Source organism: Amyelois transitella, chromosome 11 (genome assembly GCF_032362555.1).
Source record: "Amyelois transitella isolate CPQ chromosome 11, ilAmyTran1.1, whole genome shotgun sequence".
Classification (NCBI taxonomy): Eukaryota; Metazoa; Arthropoda; class Insecta; order Lepidoptera; family Pyralidae; genus Amyelois; species Amyelois transitella.
The window spans coordinates 1,871,849-1,898,082 of NC_083514.1; the positions used below are offsets into that span (position 1 = coordinate 1,871,849).

The 26,234-nt window shown below is 37.6% G+C and overlaps 3 protein-coding genes across 4 annotated transcripts in view; 2 read left to right on the forward strand and 1 right to left on the reverse strand.

The window, feature by feature from the left end:
* The window catches only part of LOC106133420 (protein trapped in endoderm-1), a 35,769-nt gene extending 25,843 nt beyond the window's left edge, over positions 1 to 9,926 (reverse strand). The window contains exon 1 of one of the 2 annotated variants that reach the window (XM_060946689.1): positions 9,744 to 9,926. The gene's annotated coding sequence lies outside the window, so the exon portion shown is untranslated. The remainder of the gene's footprint in view (positions 1 to 9,743) is intronic. The other variant, XM_060946690.1, reaches the window with a different exon arrangement.
* A 1,572-nt stretch (positions 9,927 to 11,498) lies between these two features.
* On the forward strand, positions 11,499 to 18,959 carry LOC106135175 (threonylcarbamoyladenosine tRNA methylthiotransferase). The gene is made up of 9 exons (XM_060946505.1): positions 11,499 to 11,742; positions 12,224 to 12,398; positions 12,863 to 13,020; positions 13,268 to 13,534; positions 14,505 to 14,670; positions 15,694 to 15,801; positions 16,319 to 16,484; positions 18,150 to 18,311; positions 18,704 to 18,959. Exons 1-9 carry the CDS (start codon positions 11,565 to 11,567, stop codon positions 18,944 to 18,946), a joined length of 1,623 nt encoding a protein of 540 aa, XP_060802488.1. The 5' UTR covers positions 11,499 to 11,564; the 3' UTR covers positions 18,947 to 18,959.
* A 1,511-nt stretch (positions 18,960 to 20,470) lies between these two features.
* Positions 20,471 to 25,053, forward strand: LOC106134858 (xylose isomerase). Its single transcript, XM_013334999.2, has 8 exons — positions 20,471 to 20,540; positions 20,947 to 21,093; positions 21,569 to 21,848; positions 22,618 to 23,043; positions 23,615 to 23,708; positions 23,957 to 24,121; positions 24,211 to 24,296; positions 24,963 to 25,053. Exons 1-8 carry the CDS (start codon positions 20,471 to 20,473, stop codon positions 25,051 to 25,053), a joined length of 1,359 nt encoding a protein of 452 aa, XP_013190453.2.
* Positions 25,054 to 26,234: the final 1,181 nt, after the last annotated feature.

A 26,234-nucleotide genomic window follows, 5' to 3' on the forward strand; every position in this document is an offset into this window, starting at 1 on the left:
AATCCAAGAATTTTCTTTCCACAAATCTGGCCTTTTTCGTCGGATTTGCTCTCTTAAACGCCGCATAACACTCAAATAATATTCCTTATTTACCGTTTGACCTTCCGGCAAGAATTCCGAGTGCACAACACCGCGATAGTCAAAGAAAACAGTCAACATGACTTTGACTTTTGAACGACTTTGACGTGGTTTTTTCGGTTTCGGTTCAGTTGGAAGGCGCCACTCCGAAGCTTGTTGACTAGTTTGCATGTCAAACTCGTAAACCCACGTCTCGTCACCAGTAACAATGCGTTTCATGAATGTTGGGTCGGAATTGACTCGTTCTAGCATGTCCTCAGCGACTCTCATGCGATTGAGTTTTTGAAAAAAATTCAGGTCTTTTGGGACAAGCCGAGCGGCAACATGTTTCATACCCAAATTATTAGTTAAAATGGTACGGATCGACTCGTGAGATACAGAAAGTTCGGTGGCTATCTCTCTCAAAGTTGAATGAGGATTTTCAGTCACTATTTCCTTCACTTTTGCGATGTTAACTTCAGTTGCAGACGTTGATGGCCTACCAGAGCGAGGCAAATCTTCCATCACATCTCGACCGCTTTTGAACGCTTTGTACCACTCATAAGCACGAGTTTTTGATAAAGTCGATTCACCGTAAGCCTTCTGTAACATTTTCAGTGACTCCGAACACGATATTCCATTGGCAATGCAAAATTTAAGACAAACTCTTTGTTCGATGTTTTTATCCATTATGAAATTAGCAATACACACTAGATATGATATAACTAAAAATAGCACTGTATTTAATGTAAACAACAGATGCAACTCAAACTCCGCGCCAAAATGGAAAACAGTTGTGCCAATCTAACAACAACAAAAAAAACAAAAATTTGAATTTGGAACCATAAATAAATAATCCATTCCCGATACTTTTTTGACTGAATGTATTGTAGACAACAGTCTTGAAAAGACTGAAAGGCCGCGTTCAGCTGTATGGCATATGGCTGTATGGCATTGAGATTCAAATAGTGACAGGTTTTGAACGCATCGTCTACAAGAAGAATACCATGTTTTTAAACGTTGCCTTTGTACATTCACGACTTCTTATATTTTATCGAGAAAAAGGCGGATTTAATTCTGGTGTTTCCATAATGTTGACCGTGATTAGTTTTGTTAGAACATATCATAATAAGTGCATCTAGTTTAGAGGATGGAACAATCATTTAAAGTAAGTACAAAAGAGATAATTTACTTGTCTTATATTTTTAAACTAGCTGTGCCGGCGAATTCGTCCGCGTGGAATTGTTATATTGGGCATCACTGAAGCTCTCGAGGATGAATAAGTTCCCTCGTTTTTTTTCACATTTTCCATTATTTCTGCGCTCCTAATAGTTGCAGCGTGATGATAAATAGCCTAAAGCCTTCCTCGATAATAAGTCTATTAAACACAAAAAGAATTTTTCAATTCGAACCAGTAGTTCCTGAGATTAGCGCGTTCAAACAAACAAACATACTCTTCAGCTTTATAATATACATACATACATAAAATCACGCCTCTTTCCCGGAGGGGTAGGCAGAGACTACCTCTTTCCACTTGCCACGATCTCTGCATACTTCTTTCGCTTCGTCCACATTCATAACTCTCTTCATACAAGCTCGGCGGTTTCGGGTACTTTTGACCTGACCCTTTACCAGGACGTCCTTAATTTGATCAAGATACGTTCGTCTAGGTCTTCCCACTCCGACCTTTCCCTCCACACTCTCCTTGTATATCTGCTTAGTCAACCTGCTTTCATTCATCCTCTCCACATGACCGAACCATCTTAACATACCCTTTTCTATTCCTGTAACTACATCTTCTTTCACATCACAACATTCCCTTATCACGCTGTTCCTTATCCTGTCACTCAATTTCACACCCATCATACTCCTTAACGCTCTCATTTCCACTGCATTTATTCTGCTTTCATGCTTCTTTTGCCATACCCAACTTTCACTCCCATACATTAATGTCGGGACCAAAACGCCCCTGTGCACAGCCAATCGAGCCTTTTTGGATAGTTTCTGACTGCTCATAAAGGCATGCAAAGCTCCATTCACCATGTTCCCCGCGTTCACTCTCCTTTCAATATCACTATCATACTTGCCATCTGATGTAAACTTTGATCCTAGATATACAAACTCTTTCACTTGCTCCACTTTTTCTCCTCCAATCAAAATATTACATGCTGTCATTTCTTTCTCCATTTCAAAAACCAGTGTTTTAGTTTTACTTACGTTCACTTTCATTCCTTTCTCTTTTAAAGCTTCATGCATACAGTTTACCATCTCCTGTAACTCCTCCGCTGATGACGCCAGTATAACCTGATCGTCGGCATAGAGCAGACATTTGACGAGTAACTCATTCATCCTTAATCCACTTTTAGACTCTTTCAAATCTGTCAAACAGCTATCCATAAATAGGTTGAACAGCCACGGTGACGCAACACATCCTTGCCTAACGCCTTTCTCAATCTTAAACCACTCAGTGTGCGCTCCGTTTATCCTGACACAAGCACTCGAATCCTCATATAAGGATTTCAGTGCTCGTATTAAGAGACTGCTCACCCCATGCATAGAAAGTGCTGACCACAATTCATTCCTCTCAACTCTGTCATAGGCCTTTTCCAGATCTACGAATGTGCAATAGACTTTTTGACTCTTGGCCAAAAACTTTTCGGCTATGCACCGCAAGGAAAAGACCTGATCAGTACATCCCATTCCCTTTCGAAATCCCGCTTGAGCATCCCATATTTTGTCATCAGTTTCATTCCTGACTCTATTAATCAATACCTTAGCATACAATTTGCCGACGACGCTAAGCAGGCTTATACCACGATAATTTTTGCAGTCCAGCTGTGACCCTTTTCCTTTGTAAAGTGGCACGATAACAGCCTTACACCAATCTTTTGGTACTCGGCCGCTTCTCCAACACAAATTGAAAAGGCAGTACAACTGACTAGCTACTACGCCTTTTCCTGCTTTAAGCATCTCGACCGACACTCTATCACACCCAGCAGCCTTTCCCGCTTTCATACTCTTAAGTGCTTCCACAATTTCGAACATTTCAATTTCGCCTTCCATCTCATTCTCTTTTTCTTCGCTATAGCAGAAATCTTTCTTATTTCCTTCCTTTTTTTCAAATAAACTTTCAAAATAGTCCTTCCATATCTTTAGTACACATTCTTCTCCTTTCACAACGCTACCATCCTGGCATCTGATCCTAGTCAGCTCTCTGGTTATAGTATTTCCTCGGGCTGACCTTACGGATTTCCAGAATACTTTCAGATTTGACTGAAAGTCTTCTGATAGCCTTTTATCAAAATCCTCTTTATACTCTTCTTTCTTTCTAATCACAGCTTTCTTAACCAAATCTTTCATTTTCTTATATTCCTTACGTGCTTCATTCACATCTTCATCTATAACCTCTTGCATTCTTAAGTTAGCTTTTGCTGCTAACAAATCCAGCCATGCTTTCTTCTTTAATCGCACAAGTTCTTGCACATCTTTACTCATCCACGCATTTTTGTGATTTTTTCCTTTCCTTCTTCTACTTACACCACACACTTCAACAGCTACTTTCACAATTCTTTCTTTAAATTCCTTCCATCCATCTTCAATATCGCTCATTTCCTCTAAATCTTCAAATTCATCCTTCAGTCTATTAATATACTTCTTACCTACATCCATATCTTGCAAATTTTCTACTTTTACTCTTTCCAAAGCGCTGGTTTGCTCCATTACCCTGTGCCGCCAGCGATTGAAGATACCCCTTATCCGGGATATCACCAGTAAATGGTCCGAGTCAATGCCAGCACCGCGATATGCACGGGTATCCAGCACTTTGTTCTTCAATCTTTCATCTACAATCACAAAGTCTATCATACTTTTTAAAATACCTTCCACTCTTGTGTAGGTGTGGATCTCTTTATGTTGAAACATTGAGTTCGACACAAAAAGATCCCACTCTAGACAAATTTCTAATACACTTCTTCCATTATCATTCACCTTTTCGTCACCAAACGCACCAAGCACCTTTTCATATCCATCACGCTTTACACCCACCCATCCATTAAAATCACCTAACATAATAATCTTCTCATTTGGCTTGGTAACTTTCAATACTTCTCTTACACTATTCCAGAACTCCTCGTTTTCGCTTTTTGCTGATGTTGTACCCCTCGAACCCACATCCCAAGGTGCATAAACACCTAGAACGAAGATCCGAGTGATTCCAACTTTCAGCCTAATCCATAGAAGACGAGGGCTGACACACTCATACTCATTCACGCACTCAGCCATTCGTGCAGAAAGAATTAGACCTTTATAATATTAGTATAGATATTCCATTTACTGTTGACTTTACTACGCCTATCTCACTACACAAATAACTACGTTCACAAACCACACCTATATACATATTTCACAGCATCAACTGTACAATTTACAATTACAGAAATAACTCACTAATCATGTCCAGTCTAGTGTATAATAGAGGTCGTGGCCTCATGTCTAAATATAGGCTGGGTCGGTCAGTTTGTATACTGTCCACGATGATATACAGGGGCTGTGACAAGGGAAGTTGGGGTGCACCCTACAGGGGCATGCGAAACGAAACGTGTTTGAAAATAAGGGGATGCTGAGATACGGCGTCTGACTTCGAGATCCGCGCCGTGTGGTTCCCGGCACCAATACAAAAAAGAATAGGACCACTCCATCTCTTTCCCATGGATGTCGTAAAAGGCGACTAAGGGATAGGCTTATAAACATGGGATTCTTTTTTAGGCGATGGGCTAGCAACCTGTCACTATTTGAATCTCAATTCTATCATTAAGCCAAATAGCTATGAACGTGGCCATTCAGTGTATTCGAGACTGTTGGCTCTGTCTACTCCGCAAGGGATAAATACGTGACCATATGTATGTATGTACTTCGAGATCCAGTTTGGTAGAAAATGTTATTACTGGCGTTTGTCCGGGAGTTTGTTCCTGCGAGAAACACTGCGAATATCCTTAAGTAAGTACTTGTCTTAGGTACGTTATTAGATCATCTGTTGTCATATTTAGAATCAGATTAATGGTTACGGCTGTATTGTCAGTTTAAAGATAATACTTAATTAATAAGTTGTAGTTACTCTACGTACTTAGATGAACGTCTCTAAAAGGCTTACTTTAAGTTACGTCACAATATTTATTTATTCTGCAAGCACCCTATATACAAATACAGTGGTACCTACATCAGCCGATTAACTAATTAACTGAGCAGTCGATCAACGTTTTATCTAATTAATGACGTCACGAGCCTATTTTGGCAGCTATGATATACCGATATATCTTTTTGGTACCTATTATACTATTTCGCATGGATAGATTAAATAAGTATAGATACGTAATAAATCACGCGAACACTATTGATCCGATTTGTATGCAAAGTTTTCTCAGATATGTAGGTACCTATGGCATGAACTTCTTATTTAAAAATTTCATATACAAACTAGCTGTCCCGGCAAACGTTGTTTTGCCATATAAATATTTTGTAAGTAATTTATAGTTAAAAAAACTGTTAAGGGTGGACAAGTCTTATCACTAAGGGGAATGAAAAATAGATGTTGGCCGAATCTTAGACCTAATCAATATGCTCACAAAATTTCATGAGAATCGGTCCAGCCGTATATCCATCCGATGACTGTTTCTCCCGTTGAAAAGGCAAGTGCTAACCATTATTGCTTCACTCCCGTCAAATGCACTAATCAGCCGTCATATTGGTACGCAAATCTCGCGTTCATTAGGCCGCGTGCGCACTAATTGTAGCTATTTATAACGCCTCTAATGTCAGGTTGACCTGAATCTGTACAATAGATACTTTGTGCTCATTATTGAGATAGTAAAAGATGTGTGCGGGAGTGTGTTGCCAATTTCCATACGGAAATTATGAGAGCATCAAGTTATGTTACCGGCCGGTAGGTAGATGGCAAATATTGTCCTTTTTCACAGTTCCGGTAAAATAAAAGCAAATGACAATACAAAAAATATTAACTAAATTAATCAGAGATCTTCTAACATATACCTACTTAGGTAAAAGAACAAATGAATGAATGACTAACATATGAACGCACAGCTGAATCCGCTGGGTCCAGAGATTTGAAATTTTGCGTGTGAGTTCTTTATAAGGTCAAGGAGTGAACCAAGAGAGGATTTGCCAAAATTCCCGCGGGAACGGTGATTTTTAGTTTTAAGCGGGCGGAGACACGCGCGTCCTCTTTTAATTTAATAAAAGTAAAATGACGACACGATCAAAATCAACGAAATCAAAACAACCAAATACATATTTTAAAAGTATACTGCCGTGGGCATAAGCAATAAAGGACAAATTATACTCAAGTCACAAGGTGAACAGGACTATCTAGGAAGTTGAAATAGGCACCATATGCCACGGTAGATGTGTTGCTACTATAACCTAGGTACTTACTTATTGCTTTACTGACACTAGTTTTGATCCTGTCACTATAAACACTCATTACATTTATCTAACTGACATAATATACGAATGAGTACTATGTACTTACCTACTCACTATACGTATTTTATTCAGTCCCATAGACACGTTGCCGCCGAAAACTTTGTCTATGTTTTATATAGCATGAAAACATGCATGTAAATACTTTACGATAGGTTCAGATGAATAAAATCGTGAATTCTTCAGCTTTAATGTTGTCAAACTTATTTGAAATGTACATAATCAAATAGTCATCTTTCAGCGCGGTTACGTTTACAAAGATGTTCAGAATGTTTTTTTTTTCACAGTTGGGAGTGATTTGCAGATTTGCTTGCGATATTTCCCTCACCGTAAGATCATTGGTTTGCCTACGGTTTAGGTTCCTTTTATCATTATTCTGGAGGTTTATCTTCTCTCTGGAGGGGAGCCCAAGGTGCGACTGTGGAAACTCAGTTATTCAACCGTTGACTCTTCCAATGTTAGTGACAATATTATACAAGAGAAAACTCATTGACTAAATTACCCATTAACGCTCAACCCACACCACTGTGTGGTTTAGAGGTGTAGGTACTTACTTACGAAGCGAGGAATTCCCGAAATTTTCGCGGTTAAAGAAATTATCGGGTTTTTCCATTTACGCGAGCGGAGTTGCGGACAGTAGCTAGTATTCTATTAATCCTACGATCAGTCATCTGATGATAAACGGATGACAATAATGTCTTAATGTGCCCACGCGCGGGCGCAAGTCGGCTAAATGGGGCCATAGAAAACTATTTGCGCCGAGAGTCGGCCATTGTGAATTTGTGATATGATTGGCGATTGTCTTTAGCGGGCTAGTTCTCTTTTTAAGCTTGCGTTTTGTCTCTGGAATCAAGGCGCAAATTCGACTAGAGCTGGCATTGAATTGTAATATACATATGTATTCTGTGAGTGCAAGCAATGTAAAACAGTGTATCTGCTTCTTCACGTGCAGATTGTAAAAGTTAACCAAGGGAAAAGATTACAAAAAATTGGATTCCTAAATGGGATAAGTCCGCAAATGTACTTACTTACTTTAATTTTATTTTGTGTGATTTATTGTAACTTTTCATGTAAAAAATGTTACAAACAAATATATCTATAGCAACAACAAGTGCAACATAGAATATTCATCTTCACAGTTAAACCACTAAACCGATCTGCATGAAATTTTGTAAACATATAGGTAGTGTGGACTACGGAGAAGGACATGTTTTGAAGTTTTTATATATAAAATTATATGATTCCTTTATTTTACCAACACAATATTTTATTTTACATCCCGGCTAAATTACCTAAGCTCGTACAGAATTTGCGAAAGTCCTGTATTCTTGTATAGATGGCGCTAAATACACGCAAACCTGCGCGACAAATCTTATAGTTACCAACATAAATTAGAATGTGGTGGAGGTACGAAATGTACCAAGGTTCCCATAATTAGGTTCTTAACCTATTTGTGTGATTAATTAGACGATATCAAATATTTTCTTTATTGCCTTCGCGATAATTTAACGAAAACATTTTATTAACACGTCGATAACATTTGACTCTTAAGTGATAAAATGAGCGAAATAGCACCAGTGCGCTAAATTCTTGGATATTGCAAATAATGGTGACTGTCCGGTCTTTAAAAAATTAAAAGTACATATCTACCTAATCATTTAATTTAATTAGTTAAATATTTAAAATAAATACCCTAAGCAAAAAAAATATATATAGTTATTTTTTATGCTTATTAATTACCTTCTTTAGTTTATCATTTTAAATGTATGTTTGGTTGACTGAAATTATTCAAAATTTTACAACACAAAATTAGCTACACATGTACGCATATTATATAATACAATAATAAAAAAGGACATAGGTAGGTAGGTATTTTTAATTAAAAGAAAGCGGGACACCGTTCAAAGCTTAAATAGGTAAGTAATAATTACGAAGCATATACCTATAGTATATTACAATAAATACGGTAGTATAATTCATTAGTTCTAAAACAAAAACCTTGAAAAAACATTTTTTAACCCTGCAACTGCATAGATGTTCCACTGGTGGCCGAAAAGGCACGTGACGGGGAAACCTGTGCGCGCGCAACAGCGTTTAGGTACTATGTCCGATAAAAAGGGAAGGATCATTTTTTGTATGCCTTAAATGCATTTCGACAAAATAGTTATTTTTACGAAATATTTTTTTCAGTTTTCTAGGTTTCAAACTATTTTATATGTATTTGAACTATTACCAATTAGGTAAGTATACGAAACGTTTTAAAGATTCTTACGATATTTATTTTTATAGATTTAATACTATTCCCTCTTTTGTAGTACCTATTGGAAGGGCCACAGGCCAACGCACCTTTCTTACGAATGTTTAGGGAACCGTGACGACCTTGGTTTTAAGTTGAAACCATTGTTAAAACTAAAATATGTAAATTGATGCTCTAGACATCTGACATAGAAAAAGATAAGAGTTCACTGAAGTAAAATATGTAATAAAGACTAACTAGGAAATAGTGTAAGTACTTAAGATTTCGACAGTACTTTTTAGGTATATAGGTACTTGATCGAAGAGGTATTTTATAAAACCGTGACCTTATTTTTAATAAATATAAACAGTTCTTTTTAATATGTACATACTGTATAAACCCAAAGTAAATCATGAACCTAAAAATTAACGTTATTTTCGTTTGTTTGTATGTAAGTGCCTACTTTTATATTATTAGGTAATGGTAACTAGGAACTCTAGCTAATAAACTATAAAAAAAAAACAAAAAAATGACTAGGAGATATTGCGGGTAGCTAATAAAATTTATGTTTATGTTTTATTATTTTTAAATAAAATGTCATTTTGCATCACTAAATAGACAAGTAGGTATACCTACAATAAAAATATCTGGACAGATATTTTTATTGTAGGTATACCTACTTGTCTAACTAGACAGTTACCTACCCTATTGCATGTTATGCCTACCAACGTATTTGAAAAAGTTTAAAAAAAAGTTATTAATAGTAAGGTAGGTAGATAGGCATTAACTTACTGTAGTGACACGAGTTAGGTTAGGTAAGTATATAATATTAAGGTATTCTTGTGAATGCACATTTAAAAAATATAAACAAAAAACTACAATGTTTAAGTTTCAAACTAAAAGTATATATCATTGACATTTTAATTTTAAATTACCACAAAATTATCAAACTTACCAAATAAAATTCAAATAGCGTTCCAGAAAAAAAAACAACAAAACTTTGTCACTTCACGTTGTGCACAGATAATAACCTCTAATAATAATTTGGGCGCGCTGTCAGGCAGCTGCGTCGCGCGGGGTTTCTCGCGCCACTGTCTTTGGGCCGTGTATGGAGCCCCCGAGCCAAGAGCCCCACCGGATGATAGTCGCGTGCATCGTTGCAATGCCGCTCCCCTGTGCGTTGTGATGCATTGAAATTAAATTGTCCGTCAATAAGCACATGGAACGCAGAGAAATCTAGGGATGATTAGTGCGTAGTGTACTGATTATATGCTCTTTGCTAAGTAATTTTCTATAGCAAGAAAACACACGCAATTTTTATGATTTTTAGGTGCATTTAGTTGCCTTAATATGAACGTAGAATTTAAAACAAACAGAAATGATTTATCTGTAACCATAAGCTTAAAGATATTAAATGGATTGGATCAACTTGTTGGTAGATTTGCTTACAGAAGCCTAGTAAGACGGTTTGATGTCGATTCCTTGCGGGAAACATACTGTTATTTTTACGATATAGCATACATAACAGACATACATAATATAAACCACGTCCTGAGCCCTAACGGGATAGACATTTTATAAAATGCCTTTAGGGTCACAATTAAACTTTTTTCGTAGTCGACAGCTGTACCTATTTATTCATCGCTATTGTTATCACATCACCAAATAAATAATTATTTAGTAAAATTTCAACCTTACGTTCTTGACTTTAAAGTTCACATATGCTTACGATACGACTATGCATGTGATTCTATCGGTCCTTATTATTAGTATTTTTTACTAATGTCTTTGATGATTTCTATGGGGTTTCAATGATAAACTGGTTATAATGTCACCTGGCAAAAAAAATTTTTATCGGAGAAAGGTGGTCAGCGTAGCTACGTAGGTATAGTTTCCTACAGTTTAGATAGCCGATCTGATTAAACTGTAGAAAACCACACGGCATACCTATATTTCGTTGTTCATCGACGTCGTAAAAGGCAACTGAGGGAACGACGTCGTAAAGGCACCTTCATAAAGTGGAAGTAATCATGCACCAACTTCTCTTTCGCGCACATTGTAAAAGCCAATCCATCAAATATGAACTTTTCAATCTAAACTAAACAAGACTAAAACTTGGAAAGTCTATATCACACATATATAATGTCTAAGGAAACTATAGCAATAGGCCAATGACTAGAATAATAGTCGATGGGCTAGCAATCTGTAGACCACCAGCCTTAGCTGTGATTTGGAAGTTTTTTATATTTTCAAGTGTGGACAAGGATAATGTAAATTCTTTTGCCGGTTTTTTAAATAAAATTGATATTCCCATTTCCAGCATTATTTAATTCCCAAAACTATGAGACTGAATTGTACAGCTATGAATATAATGGTGAAATGACCGTAATTTTCGTACACTATCATATTCTCATGTGCATACTCTGTGTAAATCGCTTTGTTGCACTTTTATTTCTTTTATCAAATAAGTAATAAAAGCTACACTACTTTCCCGTGTCTTAAATTAGCCCCTGGGTGAATTTCTTGGAAGGGATTAGTAGATGTTACTTTTGATACAATAATCTAGTTTATTTGAAAGATTTTTGATGTTTTATTAAGATTTTTTTAAGTTTTTCGAAAAAATTAGAATTTGTAATGGCAATTACTTCAATAATCTCTCAACGAATCAATTTGTCAATGTAGAAATCACTAGGGGAAATGTCAGTGTCAAAAGCTACCAAATAATGATTACATGTTCTTCTCATAATATCGCAAATTCAAATCAAACAAATCGAAAATGTCAGGAGTGTGTGCCGAAATTATAGATGATATTGAAGATTTAATATCTTCTCAAGATATCACTCCTAAAGAGAGATATGCAAGTCGTAAAAATGTGAGTGTCAGGTCAAAGAAACGGGATTTACAGAAATCTTCAGAGCCCGTTGAAAAGATCATTCTTGAAAGTGTTGTTCCAGGTAACTAACCTAAAAAAGTATTTTTTGTTTGTTTTGACATATATTCTATTTTATACTGTAAACAATTTACTGACCATGATTCAGAATGGGTTAAGTTCTCTTGTAAATGTTGTAGGTAACTCCGACGGGAGGTCAGACAAGAGTCCCTTCTTGTTAAAACCTGACTTACCCAGTTAAAAATCAGTCCACCTGTTGTACATTTTACGTGCATAAAGTTAAAGTGCCGTGTGGTTCCCGGCACCAATACAAAAAAGAATAGGATTACTCCATCTCTTTCCCATGGATGTCGTAAAAAGCGACTAAGGGATAGGCTTACAAACTTGGGATTCTTTTTTGGGCGATGGGCTAGCAACCTGTCACTATTTGAATCTCAATTCTTTCATGAACTGTTGGCTCTGTCTACCCCGCAAGGGATATAGACGTGACCATATGTATGTATGTATAAAGTTAAAAAAAAGGAATGAATTACTCAAATTTCCAGGGACACAAACAATATATGTGAAAACATGGGGCTGCGCACACAACAACTCGGACTCTGAATACATGGCGGGACTGCTAGCCGCTCACGGGTACAAACTCACAGAGGACAAGTGGGAAGCTCAGCTGTGGCTGCTAAATTCCTGTACAGTGAAGAGTCCGGCTGAAGACCATTTCAAGTATGTTTTACATTGAGATTGAAGGACATCATACATTGATTTGCTGTGTGGTTCCCGGCATCAATAGAAAAAAGAATAGGACTACTCCATCTCTTTCCCATGGATGTCGTAAAAGGCGACTAAGGGGTAGGCTTATAAACTTGGGATTCTTCTTTTAGGCGATGGGCTAGCAACCTGTCATTATTTGAATCTCAATTCTATCTTTAAGCTGAACAGCTGAGCGTGGCCTATCAGTCTTTACCAGACTGTTGACTCTGTCTACCCCAAAAGGGATATAGACGTGATTATATGTATGTATGACATTACATATTTACATTGAGTACATACTTACATTGGCTCTGTTTACCCCTAAAGATAAAAACATAATTGGTTTTTTATTCCCTTGAAGTCCAATACACTCAAAGTCCATTTAAATTGTGTTTGACTGTACAAAAGTGGTGAAAAATGTATTTTCTATATTACAGAAACGAGATAGACCTCGGGCGTAGTCGTGGTATTCACGTGGTAGTGGCTGGGTGTGTGCCTCAGGGTGCTCCTCGGAGCGGCTACCTGCAGGGGCTCAGCGTGGTGGGCGTGCAGCAGATTGACAGGATTGTGGAGATTGTGGAGGAGACCCTCAAAGGTAGAGATATAATACATGTTGAATACTGTATGTACGAATCAAAATTTAACAAAAGTTGAACTAAAATGTGTCGTGTGATGATTTTTGGCACTTTAGGAATCTGTCCCATGGATGTTGTAAAGGTGACTAAAGGATACTATGGCTTAAAAACTTGGGATTCCTTCTGTAGTCGCCTTTTACGTTATATTCTTTTTTTAATAATTTGAAATGTTACTGAAAATAATTGAAATACTTCTTTTTTTTTCAGGTCACACTGTCCGTCTTTTCGGGCAAAAGAAAACCAACGACGGCCGTAAAGCCGGTGGTGCTTCACTACTCCTGCCTAAAGTACGCAAGAATCCACTAATTGAGATCATATCAATCAACACGGGATGTCTGAACCAGTGCACGTACTGTAAAACCAAGCATGCGAGAGGAGAGCTGGGCAGCTACCCCCCGGAGGAGATTGTGGAGAGAGCGAGACAGTCGTTCAAGGAGGGAGTGGTGGAGATCTGGCTCACCAGCGAGGACACAGGTACACTCTTGTTCTCTCTGTCTTGTTTCATTGCATGGTTATTTTTGTCCCTTTCTGTCTTAGTATCACCATCTTTTTTTTCTCTTTCACACATTATCTCTCTCTTTTTCGCACACTATCCGTCTCTGTCTCACATTATCTGTCTCTGTCTCACATTATCTGTCTCTTTCTCACATTATCGGTCCCTTTCTTACATCATCTGTCCCTTTCATACATCATCTGTCTCTTTCACACATTATCCGTCTTATTCTCACATTATCATATTTCACACGAGAGAGACTGAGTGCAGTGCCTTACTCTTTAGATAGATAGGTAAAACTCTTTATTGTACCATAAGAGTAAAACATACAAAACAGATAGAGATGGTACAAAGGTGGACTTATCGCTAATGCAATCTCTTCCAGTCAACTCTTGGGTGGAAGGAAACCAATTAGGAGATTGGTTCTTTCACATAGTCTTTCTTGTTCTAACATAATGCCTTTCTTTCGCACATTATTTCTTTTTTTTCTCTTATTATTTATTTCTCACTACACCATTGTAAACTCCACATGAGATCCCATATCTATTAACACGGGATGCCTCAACAGCGAAAACACAGGTACATTCATTGTGGTTTGAAGGTGCCTTTGCCAACTACACTAAATTATTATCTAGCGTAGGGCGAGGAGTCAATAGGTTACTAATATAAAACAAAAACTTTTCATGTGACAGTCAATACTATCTACATAACATACATACATAAAATCACGCCTCTTTCCCGGAGGGGTAGGCAGAGACTACCTCTTTCCACTTGCCACGATCCCTGCATACTTCCTTTGCTTCATCCACATTCATAACTCTCTTCATGCAAGCTCGGCGGTCAATACTATCTATTATACAAATATAGATATTTCAAATTCAAATCGTGGAATGTGCATTTACATTGTTAACATTAAAAAATATGCCTGTAACAAACGAGATCGTGTCCCAGGTACCTACGGGCGGGACATCGGCACATCCCTGCCCTCGCTGCTCCGGCGGCTGGTGGCGGAGCTCCCGGGCGGCGCGCGGCTGCGGCTCGGCATGACCAACCCGCCCTACATCCTGGAGCACCTGCCCGACGTCGCCCGCGTCATGGCGCACCCCAGGGTTTACAAGTCATACATGTCATCTTGTTTTTGTGTTCCGCTAGGTGGCGCTGACGACTGTAATGTCAAGGTCAGCTGTAATGGTGGGATTGGGATTCAGATAGTGACATGTTGCTAGATCGTCGTCTAAAAATAGTATCAAGTTTATTAGCCTATCCCTCAGTCGCCTTTTACGATATCAATGAGAAAGAGATTGTAAGATAAAGTACAGTCCCCATATATCTTTTCTCCGTCTTTATGCGCTAGCCTATCCCTTAGTCACGTTTTACGATTTCAATGAGAAAGAGATTGTAAGATAATCTACAGTCCCCCTATATCTTTTCTCTGTCTTTATGCGCTAGCCTATCCCTTAGTCGCCTTTAACGATATCAATGAGAAAGAGATTCTGAGATAAAATAAAGTATCTCTATATATTTTCTCTGTCTTTATGCGCTAATGATAATGAGAGTGGGCGAATCGCTAAACGTGCCTGGTAAAAATGCTTGATGTGCAGAAAAGCACAGATTCGAATCCCACCTCCATCATGTACCAATGACTATTTTCAAAGTTATGTACATTAGTTTGAATACAATTAGTATAAAAACTTGACTCACCCAATCCAACATCCATGGTCAAAGGCTTACCCCGGGCTCCTCTCCAGAGTGGTGAGGATGCTACCAGGACTAAAGCCAGGAGGAAGAAGTATCTATGCGCTTATTTAAGAAAGTTGGAAAAAATAATACTACCTGATTTCCCGTTTCATTCTATCGGAATCGAAAAAAATCTAAATATAGCATAATTTTTTTATAACATACAACATAAAATCCCGTCTATATTGGTTTAAAGATTTAATTGAATTGAGATTCAAATAATGATAGGTTGCTAGCCCATAAGCCTCTGCCTTAGTCGCCTTTTACGACATCCATGGGAATGAGACTTAGTGGTCCTATTCTCTTTTTTATTGGTGCCGGGAACCACACGGCACCAATAAAATTGAAATTCTAGCTGATATCAAATCAAGGTGACACCAAATTATAATGTTTTTGTTGACAGATTCCTCCACGTGCCAGTACAATCGGGCAGCGACCAGGTTTTGTCAGACATGAAAAGGGAATACACTGTAGCGGATTTTGAGAGAGTCGTTGACTATCTGAGAGAGCAGTGAGTTTAACTTTTATTATTATATTACTAGCTTTTAAACGCACCTTCGTCCGCTATCTTCACAAAAAATACAGGTTTTTCGTAAATTCGCAGGAGAGCTTTAGTTTTTTGCGCTTTAAATTTATTAGTGTTTTATATATAAACTAGATGGCGCCATGGAAAACTATTAAGTGTTGTAGGTAAATTAAAATTAGGTGGCGCTACTCGCTACGTTTACGTTGTTACTCTTTCACGCTAAAACTACTGAACCGATTACGATGAAATTTGTTATGTAGGTAGCTGAAGACTCATATTAACATTTAGGATTCCACGCGGACGAAGTCGCGGGCGGCCTCTAGTGTAAGATATATTTTTTAATTTATACATGTATAACAGGATATAAAACATCGTTAGCTAAGAAAACTTTGTACAAAGATAATACATTACTTTCTAAGTAATTTCTCAATTAATACTATTGCAAACTTTATTTTACAGATTGTGGATTTTACCCCGTTGTAAATAAATACTTTTTTTCCAGTGTACCAGGTATCACGATAGCTACAGACATAATATGCGGGTTTCCAACAGAAACCGATGAAGATTTCAAAGGTACTTTGGCCTTGTGCGACAAGTACCGTTTCCCGTCTCTGTTCATCAATCAGTTCTTCCCCAGACCGGGAACGCCTGCTGCCAACATGACCAGGGTGAGTTTCTGTTACTGTACGCTTGTCTGCGACACCGGAGGTCCCGGGTTCCCGACCAGGGCATGATGAGAAAAGAACTTTTTCTGATTGGCATGGGTCTTGGATGTTTATCTTCTTCTTCTTCTTGCGTCGTAAACCTCATTACTGAGGGTCGTGAACTCCCCGAAGACAAGTCAGTTTAGAGCGCACTACGTCTCTCCACCCTGCCCGGTCCTTAGCGGTGTGGAGCGCCTCATGTAGGTCCTTATCCAGCGTCGAACGTATCTGGTCAGTCCATCTAAGTGGGCTACGTCCCCTTGATCGTTTCCCCTCTACCTTGCCGGTGATCATCAGCTGTTCCAAATTGTCGCCATCTTTGCGGGCTATGTGGCCAAAAAATTCCAGGATTCTTCGTAAACAGATGGTGGAAAGCCTAGTATGGATGTTGAGTTCACGAAGAATAGACCTGTTTGTGCGAAATGCAGTCCATGGAATCTGGAGCATCTTTCTCCAGCACCACATCTCGAAAGCATCAATGCGGTTACGATCTGCTTGTTTTATAGTCCATGTTTCGGAGCCATAGCTAAAGATGCTAAATACTAAAGTGGTCACTAGCGAGATCTTCGTCTTCCGAGATATGTTGCGATCCTTCCAGATTCTTTCCAGCTGAGACATTGCATTTTTGGCCATGCCAATGCGTCTCCTGATCTCGGATGTTTATCTATTTATAATAAAATATAGTATCTTTTACTAGTGTCTTATACTTCGAGGCTAACTCAATCTGTGTAATTTGTCCCGTATATATTTATTTATTTATATTTATTTAAGTTTCATAACCTCCATATTAATCACAGGTTCAAAACTTACGGTCAACGCGAGGAAACCAGCATATTGATGCAAATGGATTTGTGATCAATGCTCACTCCTAATACTTTAACATACATACATATGATCACGTCTATATCCCTAGCGGGGTAGACAGAGTCACCAGTCTTGAAAAGACTGATAGGCCACGTTCGGCTTTTTGGCTTGATGATAGAATTGAGATTCAAATAGTGACAGGTTGCTAGCCCATCGACTAAAAGAGGAATCCCAAGTTTTTAAGCCTATCATTAAGTCGCATTTTACGACATCCTTGGGAACGAGATGAAGTGGTCCTATTATTTTTTCATATTGGTTACCGGGAACCACACGGCACTGACTCTTTTCCGAGTTATACACATTAGTTTGGTTGCTTATTAAATGCTCTTACGGTGAGAAAACCTGCACATTCAGGCAACTGGATGTGTAACCATGCTCCAATACTTGTCTGTAACCAGGGAGTACATAATTATTGGTAATATGCAGCAAATTCATAAGTTGATGTGTTTGACTTCACGTCACTCCTTTTTTAACCGCTTTAAAAAAAAAAGGTGGTACTCAGTTCGAGCTGTATGTATGTTTGCCTGCGATTTCTCGCTTTTCGCTGAACCGATTTTGTTAAGGTTTTAAAAAAAAAGTGTTTATTACCCAATCAGGAGATGGTTATACAAATTTAACCGACTTAATAAAAGGAGGATAGGTATCTATTGAAGACGGTAGGTACCTACCTACCTACCGTCTTCAATAGATATCCTCCGATATTTTTTTTGTCAAAAGAGTACCTACTCTTTTGACAAAAGTTACAATTTCGGGAAACTTCAACAGGTGCCGAGTCAAGAAGTGAAGAAGCGTACCAAAGTGCTGTCAGACTTGTTCAGGTCGTACGAACCGTACGGCCACAAAGTGGGCGAAATACAAGAAGTTCTCGTGACCGACGTGTCTCACGATAGAAACTACTATGTGGCCCATAACGAGTTTTATGAACAGGTGGATTGGATTGTTGGTTATTTTGTCTCGGTCATTTCTTAGTTTGACGACATTTTCTTTTTTTTTTTTTTTTTCGCAATCTACCAAACAGTGAGATTTGTTGAAATAAAAAAAAATTGTATATTATGATAATATTAAAGGAATATTATAAAAAGAATAATATTATTATTCTTTTAATTTTTTAACATCGTGAATGAAATAAAACCAGTTTTCATACCTGTATTTTCGTAACGTTAGATTTTTTAAATTATTTGATTTAACTATTTTTTGCCCTTAATTTTTTTAACGATTCAAAATAAAGGAGAACACTCTTAATTGGACCATATTTTTCATTATATTGTAGACTTTATAATTAACCATATAAACAATAAAATAAAATTTGTGTTCGCCAGGTATTAATTCCTAAAGAAGAAAAATACATGGGGAAGATGGTCACCGTCAGAATAACGAGTGCAACAAAATTCTCTATGATGGGAGAGCCCATAGACAAACCCAAAATGGTGGGAATATCCGCGCCATTGAAGAAAGGAGAAGTTTCCGGTGTGAAAACAATAACAAAGAAAGTACCGGTACCGTTACCGGTAATTGTAGTGTTATTTGCTGTATTTTTAAGATTAGTCTGGATGTTTTTATAAAGCAATAAATTGTTAAGAGTAATTGGTTTTTTTTTAAATTTAAAACCAGTCGTTTGTCAAAGTTACTACTGTGTATAATATACATATAAGCGTTAATTAAAAGAAAGAAGATGTGTTTATGAAACTACAGCTAAGATGATTTGGCATAATTTACTTATAACCTAACTTCGAAAATAGTCATTGGTACATGGCCGGGATGGGATATGAACCTGTGACTTTTTGTGCCACACGCCCTTTAACACCGCACCTTAGCGACCGCCGATGCTCTAAATTAATAAAATCTCTTTATTTAATATAATGTAACAAACATTAATTAAGTGCCGTGTGGTTCCCGGCACCAATACAAAAAAAAAGTACCACTCCATCTCTTTCCCATGGATATCGTAAAAGGCGACTAAGGGATAGGCTTAGAAACTTGAGATTCTTTTTTACGCGATGGGCTAGCAACCTATCACTATTTGAATCTCAATTCTATCGTTAAGCCAAACAGCTGAACGAGGCCTTTCAGTCTTTACAAGACTGTTGGCTCTGTCTGCCCCGCAAGGGATATAGACGTTACCATATTTTATGTATGTATGTAATAATGAAACAAACATTAATTAAAGTAAAGCACACATTCCGGTTCAAACAATGAGCGACCCGATTCCGCTCCGATGCGTCTATTCACGCGACGTTATATAACAGCAGAACTGTGGTCTGTCTGTCTGTGTGTGCCGCGGCGGGCTATGAGGGACTTCAGGCAAGAAATACATAAGCGAAGAAAGGTTTGTCTATACGTTTTTTCTCAATTTGTTGGTAATTTAACAGATTTTTATGCAATTATTCGCCGATTTATTAATAGGTATTTACCGCATATTTTATTTTGTTTAAATTCTAAGTTTGAATTTTTTTTTGTATTATTTTTTTTATTGTCAGAATTTCAACCAGCTTTATCTCAGGCCACACAAAAAACCAAGTGTTTGTTTCCAAATTTCAATCAGTTATTTACTGCATACCTAAATGAAATTAAATTTAGAACACCCAGGCCCCGAAGCAAGCGGAGGGTGCAATCGGGAGCAGGCAAAGATTAGAGCGATTATTTCTAAATTAAATATTTAAGTACATAAGAAATAGGCAGAAGAGAAATGTTAGGCTTTTAACTTGTATCTTCTTCGTCGTTACCTTTTCCCACTTTCTACGTGGGGTCGGCACAGTATGTTAGTTTTTATCACTAATCATACTGGAAAGCTTTGGTTTTAGTTTTATGACCGCCTGCCTGACGTCAACCCTCTTTGGGTATGCTTTTGTGGCACCTAGAATGTATGTGCTCTTGTCCCTTAGTCGCCTTTTACGACATCCACGGGAAGAAATGGAGTGGACCTATTCTTTTTTTTATTTATACCTATGCTTTAAACTTGTATGGCAACTGCCATAATTACCAACTGGTAATTATGAAATTTGATCAAGTATAATGGTGGTATGAAATCTATAGATGTATGGAATATGATGTCATCACGCAACATACGAGGTCAGCTGTGAATCACTATGTCGTACAACCAGCCCGGGGCCAAAAGGCCGAAAAGGCCGGATAGGCCTGATGTGGACTACTTTCAAGGTCAGTCTAGTTTTTTGTTTGAAATTTCATAAATTATATTTTTGAGCAAGTTATTTCATGAATGTGATGAAAAATCTGAAGTGAAATGGAAAATAAAATTGCCAAACCATACGAATTCAGCGATCAACTGAGGCCACTTTTTAAGAAAAGTCAGAATTTCAAATTATGTACATTCATTTACAAAAAATATTACGAAAATTTATCTCGTGTTTAAAAAGTCACCATGTGCAGCTATCTCTTGATACTCGTATATTCAAATTTAAAACATATTTTTGTACGTCTGTATCGACTAATGAACATATTTAAAGTCATGTGAAGGTATCTCTTGAAATAACAAGAATTAAAAACTCATTTTGTGCGTCTGTATCGACTAATGCATAACGATTATTAAAAAAAAATTCCCTAGGCATAGACAAGCTAGAGTACAACAACATGGCCGGCCCAGGCGAGGCGGGCCACTACCGGTACTACAACAGCTCTGAAAGGTTGTGTTCGAGGTCCATGGAAGATTGGCTCAAATTCAGCGTGTCGCTCACCGAATTCCGGAATTATGGTTAATATTAATTGAACTAACTTGTCTTTTAGTTAACTTTGATGCCGCGTGGTTCTTGGTAACTATTGAATAAAAAATAGGACTACTCCATCTCTTTCCAATTGATGTCGTAAAAGGCGACTAAGGGATAGGCTTATAAACTCGGGATTATGCTTTTAGGCGATGAGGTAGCGACCTGCCACTATTGAAAGGTTCTGTCTACCCCGCAAGGGAAAAAGACGCGATTATATGTATGTATATTTACTTTGATACTTTATATGAAAATTACGACTTTTATCTGTACCACTTAAATTGTTTGTTTGTGGTTTAGAGGTGTAAAGTAGGTAAGCAGACTTCCTTAAAAAAATCTTTTAGTTTTTCCAAACTAAACAGACTGATACCTATATTCCACTTTTGAAATAAAGTTTAATGTTTCAATACGGAAATTTATTAAAGTTTGAAAATCGAGTATAAATTTCTTATTAATCTGTTTCAGGCTACGATAATTTCGGTCGACCGTCACCTCACCGCCAATGGGATGATGGCACTAAAACCATAGACAACCACAAACGCTGTATCAAAGCACTCTTCGATCTATGCAATAAACTCGGCGTTAAGTACTGGACTGCTTACGATTCGGATTTGATCCCGTTCGGGGACAGTTGGGAGGAGACGAGGGTCCAATGGGATGAGATGGTGGAGTTTGTGCAAGAATTAGGACAGAAGATGCACTTGAAGTGTTTGTGGTTAGCTCCTGATTTGCATTCGCATCCTCGGTAAGGTTTTTTGAATGCAACACACACGCACATACATACATACATATGGTCACGTCTCTATCCTTTGGGGGGTAGACAGAGCCAACAGTCTTGAAAAGACTGAATGGCCACGTTCAGCTATTTGGCTTAATGATAGAATTAAGATTCAAATAGTGACAGGTTGCTAACCCATCGCCTAAAAAAGAATCCTAAGTTTGTAAGCCTATCCCTTAGTCGCCTTTTACAACATGGGAAAGAGATGGAGTGGTCCTATTCTTTTTTGTATTGTTGCCGGGAACCACACGGCACATATAACATCTTTATCCCTACGGATAGACAGAACCAATAAAAAGTCTTGAAAATACTTGAATTTTGTGTTCAGCTGGATTCAAGTAGACATTGGAAGCTTATCTAGAATCTCAATTATATAAGCTCTTCCCTTGATTGGCTTTTACAATCTGCATGGAAAGAAAAGTAGCTAGTACACACAATATATTTTTTCTGCTACAAGACCATCATACGATTTTAATTACTTGAATCGCATTTAATTTATCATGAATAAGTAGATATACATTTTAGCTATGATTGGGATAAGTCCGCCATTGTACATATTCTTCTAAATCAAATGACTGTTTTCTATTTTCTGTTACCTTTTTTTTATGTGCAATAAAGAGTTTACAAACAAACAAATAATAATCTGAACGTTTAGTGAAACCGCACAAATTTCATTCATTACAATGTAGGTATTTTGAGTGCAGCCATTTAAAATTTGATGATTGATATTTTTCAGATACTCGCTAGGCGCCTTAACAAACAGCGACGCAAATGTATTTGCCCAAGCCGCTACACAAATAAAAAAATGTTTAGAAGTGTCACAGCGTTTGAACGCAGAATGTTTTCTCCTCTGGCCAAGCAGGGAAGGATACGAGAATACATTCCACACAGATATCGCCAAAGAAATAAAATTATTTGGCAAATTACTTAAACTAACAGCCGAATATAAAGACAGATTGAATTACAGATGTCAATTACTTTTAATGCCATACTACAGTTTTGGTAGAAATTGTGGCGGATGGCAACACTGGTGGGAGAAAGAGATGGTGAATATGTATGTGTGGGACGTGACGAGTTGTCTGTATCTCCTGAAGAACTATAATTTGGACCGTTATTACAAAGTGTGCACGCCGCCAGGACATCATATGTATATGGCTAATATGTAAGTGAGAAACACGTTCGTGGTGATTTTATGTAAATAATTTTAATAAGAGTCCTCGTTGAAAAAGGGGTTTATCTAGTCTTCGTAGTAGTATGGCACGCTAGACGCCGTTTTTTTCGCGCGGAAAACCATCGATGTACCGTTTCCGAACGAAACAATGATAGTTTTTCGCGCGATAATGCTACTCGGGGTGGGAGTACGAAAGTCAGCCTTACCTCTATGACTGTTAAAAAAGAAATATTTCAAGCTTAATGGTTATACGTACTGAAATGTGCAGGTTTCTTACAAGTTATATACGAATCGAATTTCAGGAGGCGTCGGTCGGCGAATCGGCAAGGTGCTCGGTAAAAATGCGTAATGCGCATAAACGTATAGGTACAAATCCCACGTCGGTCTTGTGCCAATACCTATTTTCGAAGTAATGTACCTACATTAGTTAGAACACTAACCAATGCTCTTACGGTGAGGGAAACCATGGTTACCTGCACATTCAGGCAGCTGGATGTGTAACCATAGTTGATCCAATACGGGTCAGGATTATTACATATCTGGATAATTTCGTTGTCTGCAGATACAATATGCTTGGCGGAGTGTTCTTGACCAATCACTTCGACCACTACGATACCAAGAGTCTGACACTCATGATGAAGTGCATCGTAGAACAGGTACAGTCAAGTAAAAAGGCCAGAGTTTATACACAAATTGATACAGCTCGCCTAAAAGAGTTGAAAATATAAGTAGATAATTCAATGTTGGATGTACGATATGACATCTTAATATCTACCCGAAAATGTTGACCAATAACTTTGTTTACTTTGTGAGTTGCCATCTTTTTATGGTTTTATTTTCTCGCGTTTCAATAATTTATTTGTCATATTAGCACAATAAAAAAATACCCGCATTTTCCGCTTAGGGATCTGCGCCACCTGGCGGCGTTCATCTAAAACTTTTAACACGCGCGAGCAGCGCTCCCCGCGAGCAGCTGTCTCGCTATGTGTCTCTCATGGACGCATGCGCACGCGCATTGCGACTCGCCGCTCATATGGCGCAGGAGCAGTACTTCTCTAAGCATTTGCAGGTAAATAAATAATTATAGGAATCAAATTGTAAAAGTCAAGTATTGGGAAAGAAGAATAGCAAGCATTATTTATTTATTTTTTCTTACAGCAACGCTATTCTTCGTACCACAGCGGATTCGGTTCCCGGCTGGTAGGCAGCGACGTGTCAATGGAAGAGTGTGAGGAGCATTACAAGTAAGTAAACATTTTTTTTTTTTTTTATATTAAATACCGGGTTTTTGCGAGACTTCGCTCCCGTAGGAAATTTAAAAAAAAGTAGTCTATGCTACTGCCGAAGATCTATTCTATATCTGTGCCAAATATCGCTAAAAAGTAGTTTTTGAGAATATTCGTTACATACATACAAATATTTTTTCTTTATTATTATTTGTGCAGATACATGAGACAAAATATACAGATTGAGCTAGACCCAAAGTATCACCCACACAAAAGTTCTCCGCTTAACCCAATGGTAGACTGTTAGATAATGCTATTAGCATTAAGTCCGCCTATTGTACTTCACAAATTGTAATTTTTAGAATAAAGAATAAATAAATAAAAGTAAGTGCAAGACTTGTCATCTATCTTCCTCATATTAGTCCCTTTGGCATCCTCACCTCTAAAAGGCCGGCTATCCTTATATTAAATATTAGGCAAGTCAGATTTTTACACGAAGCGACTCTCTTCTGACATCGTTATCTGCAATGGTGCAGGGGAACCTACCCATAATCCATCAGGATAGTTCTAGCTTTGGTGGGTAGATGATCCGTACATGTAATCACGTCTAAATCCCTTGCGGAGTAAAGCCAACAGACTTGAAAATACTGAAAGGCCACGTTCAGCTTCACTTTAATGTTGCAGGAAGAACCACGCGGTCCAGCCGGAGAGCCCTCGCCTTGAACTTCTAGACATCAGTTTCCAGCGGTACCTGGACACCTGCGACCGTATCTAATAATAATTTGTTTGTTGTTACTGATGTGAAATAGATCGTTGAAAATAACATTTTAGTTTTATTGACTGCGGTGTGGTGCAGTGCCGTGTGGTTTTATTTATTTATTTAAATTTTATGCACGTAAAATGAACAACAGGTGGAATTAATGCCACAAGGCATTCTGTGCCAGTCGAACCTTTAGACCAAACTGAGAAGGATGTACGGGTAGTACGATAACTGTAAAATAAAAAAATTAGGTTACTTAATACACTTGCATATAATATATTACAAACATAAGTATGTCATATATACATAACATACATACATATATAAATATGTTGGATGAATGTGTAAAGTTTAAGGAAATCTACTGGTCAAAAAGAAGATCATGGACTTGCTCCCTAAATGCAAATCTATAAGGCGCCCTCCGAACAGATTCAGGAAGAGAATTCCACAATCTGATGGCTTGCACTTGGAACGAATTCGACATGAATCCCAGGAGGCGGTGAACAGGAGTGACCAGAAGGTTTTTTAAAAATTAGATAAACCTTTCTCAGAATACAACTTTTTCAACATTTCAAACAGTAACAAAATCCGCCCACAACTTTCTGAGGTTAGCGCAAACATAAAAAACGAAAATAGAGGGACTGTGCTTTATAATACGTAGTGATATAATAATAAAAATAAATTCAATGAATTAAATGAAAGGCTTGTAGACTTTTTCAATTATTTATTTATTTTTCATCATTTTACTGTTTTTTGCATTCACATTCTTATTCACAGCGACTTACAACTAACACAAGCATATATTTACTTAAGTAGACATTTATACACATAACTTGTGCATTTTATAATAAGTCACATTACATGTTGAAGCGGTATTTTAAGCATTCGACTCCAAATAAAATGACACTGTAATAATTTATCTTTTTTCATAAAATGTAAAAGAGGAAATTGACAGACATATTATGCTCAAAGACTAAACCGCTGAGTCTAGAAAAAAAATTGAAATTTTGCTTGTATGTGCAATTATAGTATCAAGGGGTGCACTAAGTGTGGATTTCCCGAAATTCCCAGTTCTCGCGAGAATGATGATGAAGTACAATGAGAGAAATAAACGATTTTTTTCCGATTCAGCTTAATTCAGCCGATAATATGAAGAACAATTACTTACTACTACTACCCTACTAGGCTTTTAAAGT

Coding starts and splice junctions, on each gene's coding strand:
- LOC106134858 (XM_013334999.2), top strand. CDS start 20,471: ATGTCGTACAACCAGCCCGGGGCCAAAAGGCCGAAAAGGCCGGATAGG. Junction 21,094..21,568: donor CACCGAATTCCGGAATTATG/GTTAATATTAAT, acceptor AATCTGTTTCAG/GCTACGATAATTTCGGTCGA. Junction 24,297..24,962: donor GAGTGTGAGGAGCATTACAA/GTAAGTAAACAT, acceptor TTAATGTTGCAG/GAAGAACCACGCGGTCCAGC.
- LOC106135175 (XM_060946505.1), top strand. CDS start 11,565: ATGTCAGGAGTGTGTGCCGAAATTATAGATGATATTGAAGATTTAATA. Junction 11,743..12,223: donor TCTTGAAAGTGTTGTTCCAG/GTAACTAACCTA, acceptor TCAAATTTCCAG/GGACACAAACAATATATGTG. Junction 18,312..18,703: donor ATAACGAGTTTTATGAACAG/GTGGATTGGATT, acceptor TGTGTTCGCCAG/GTATTAATTCCTAAAGAAGA.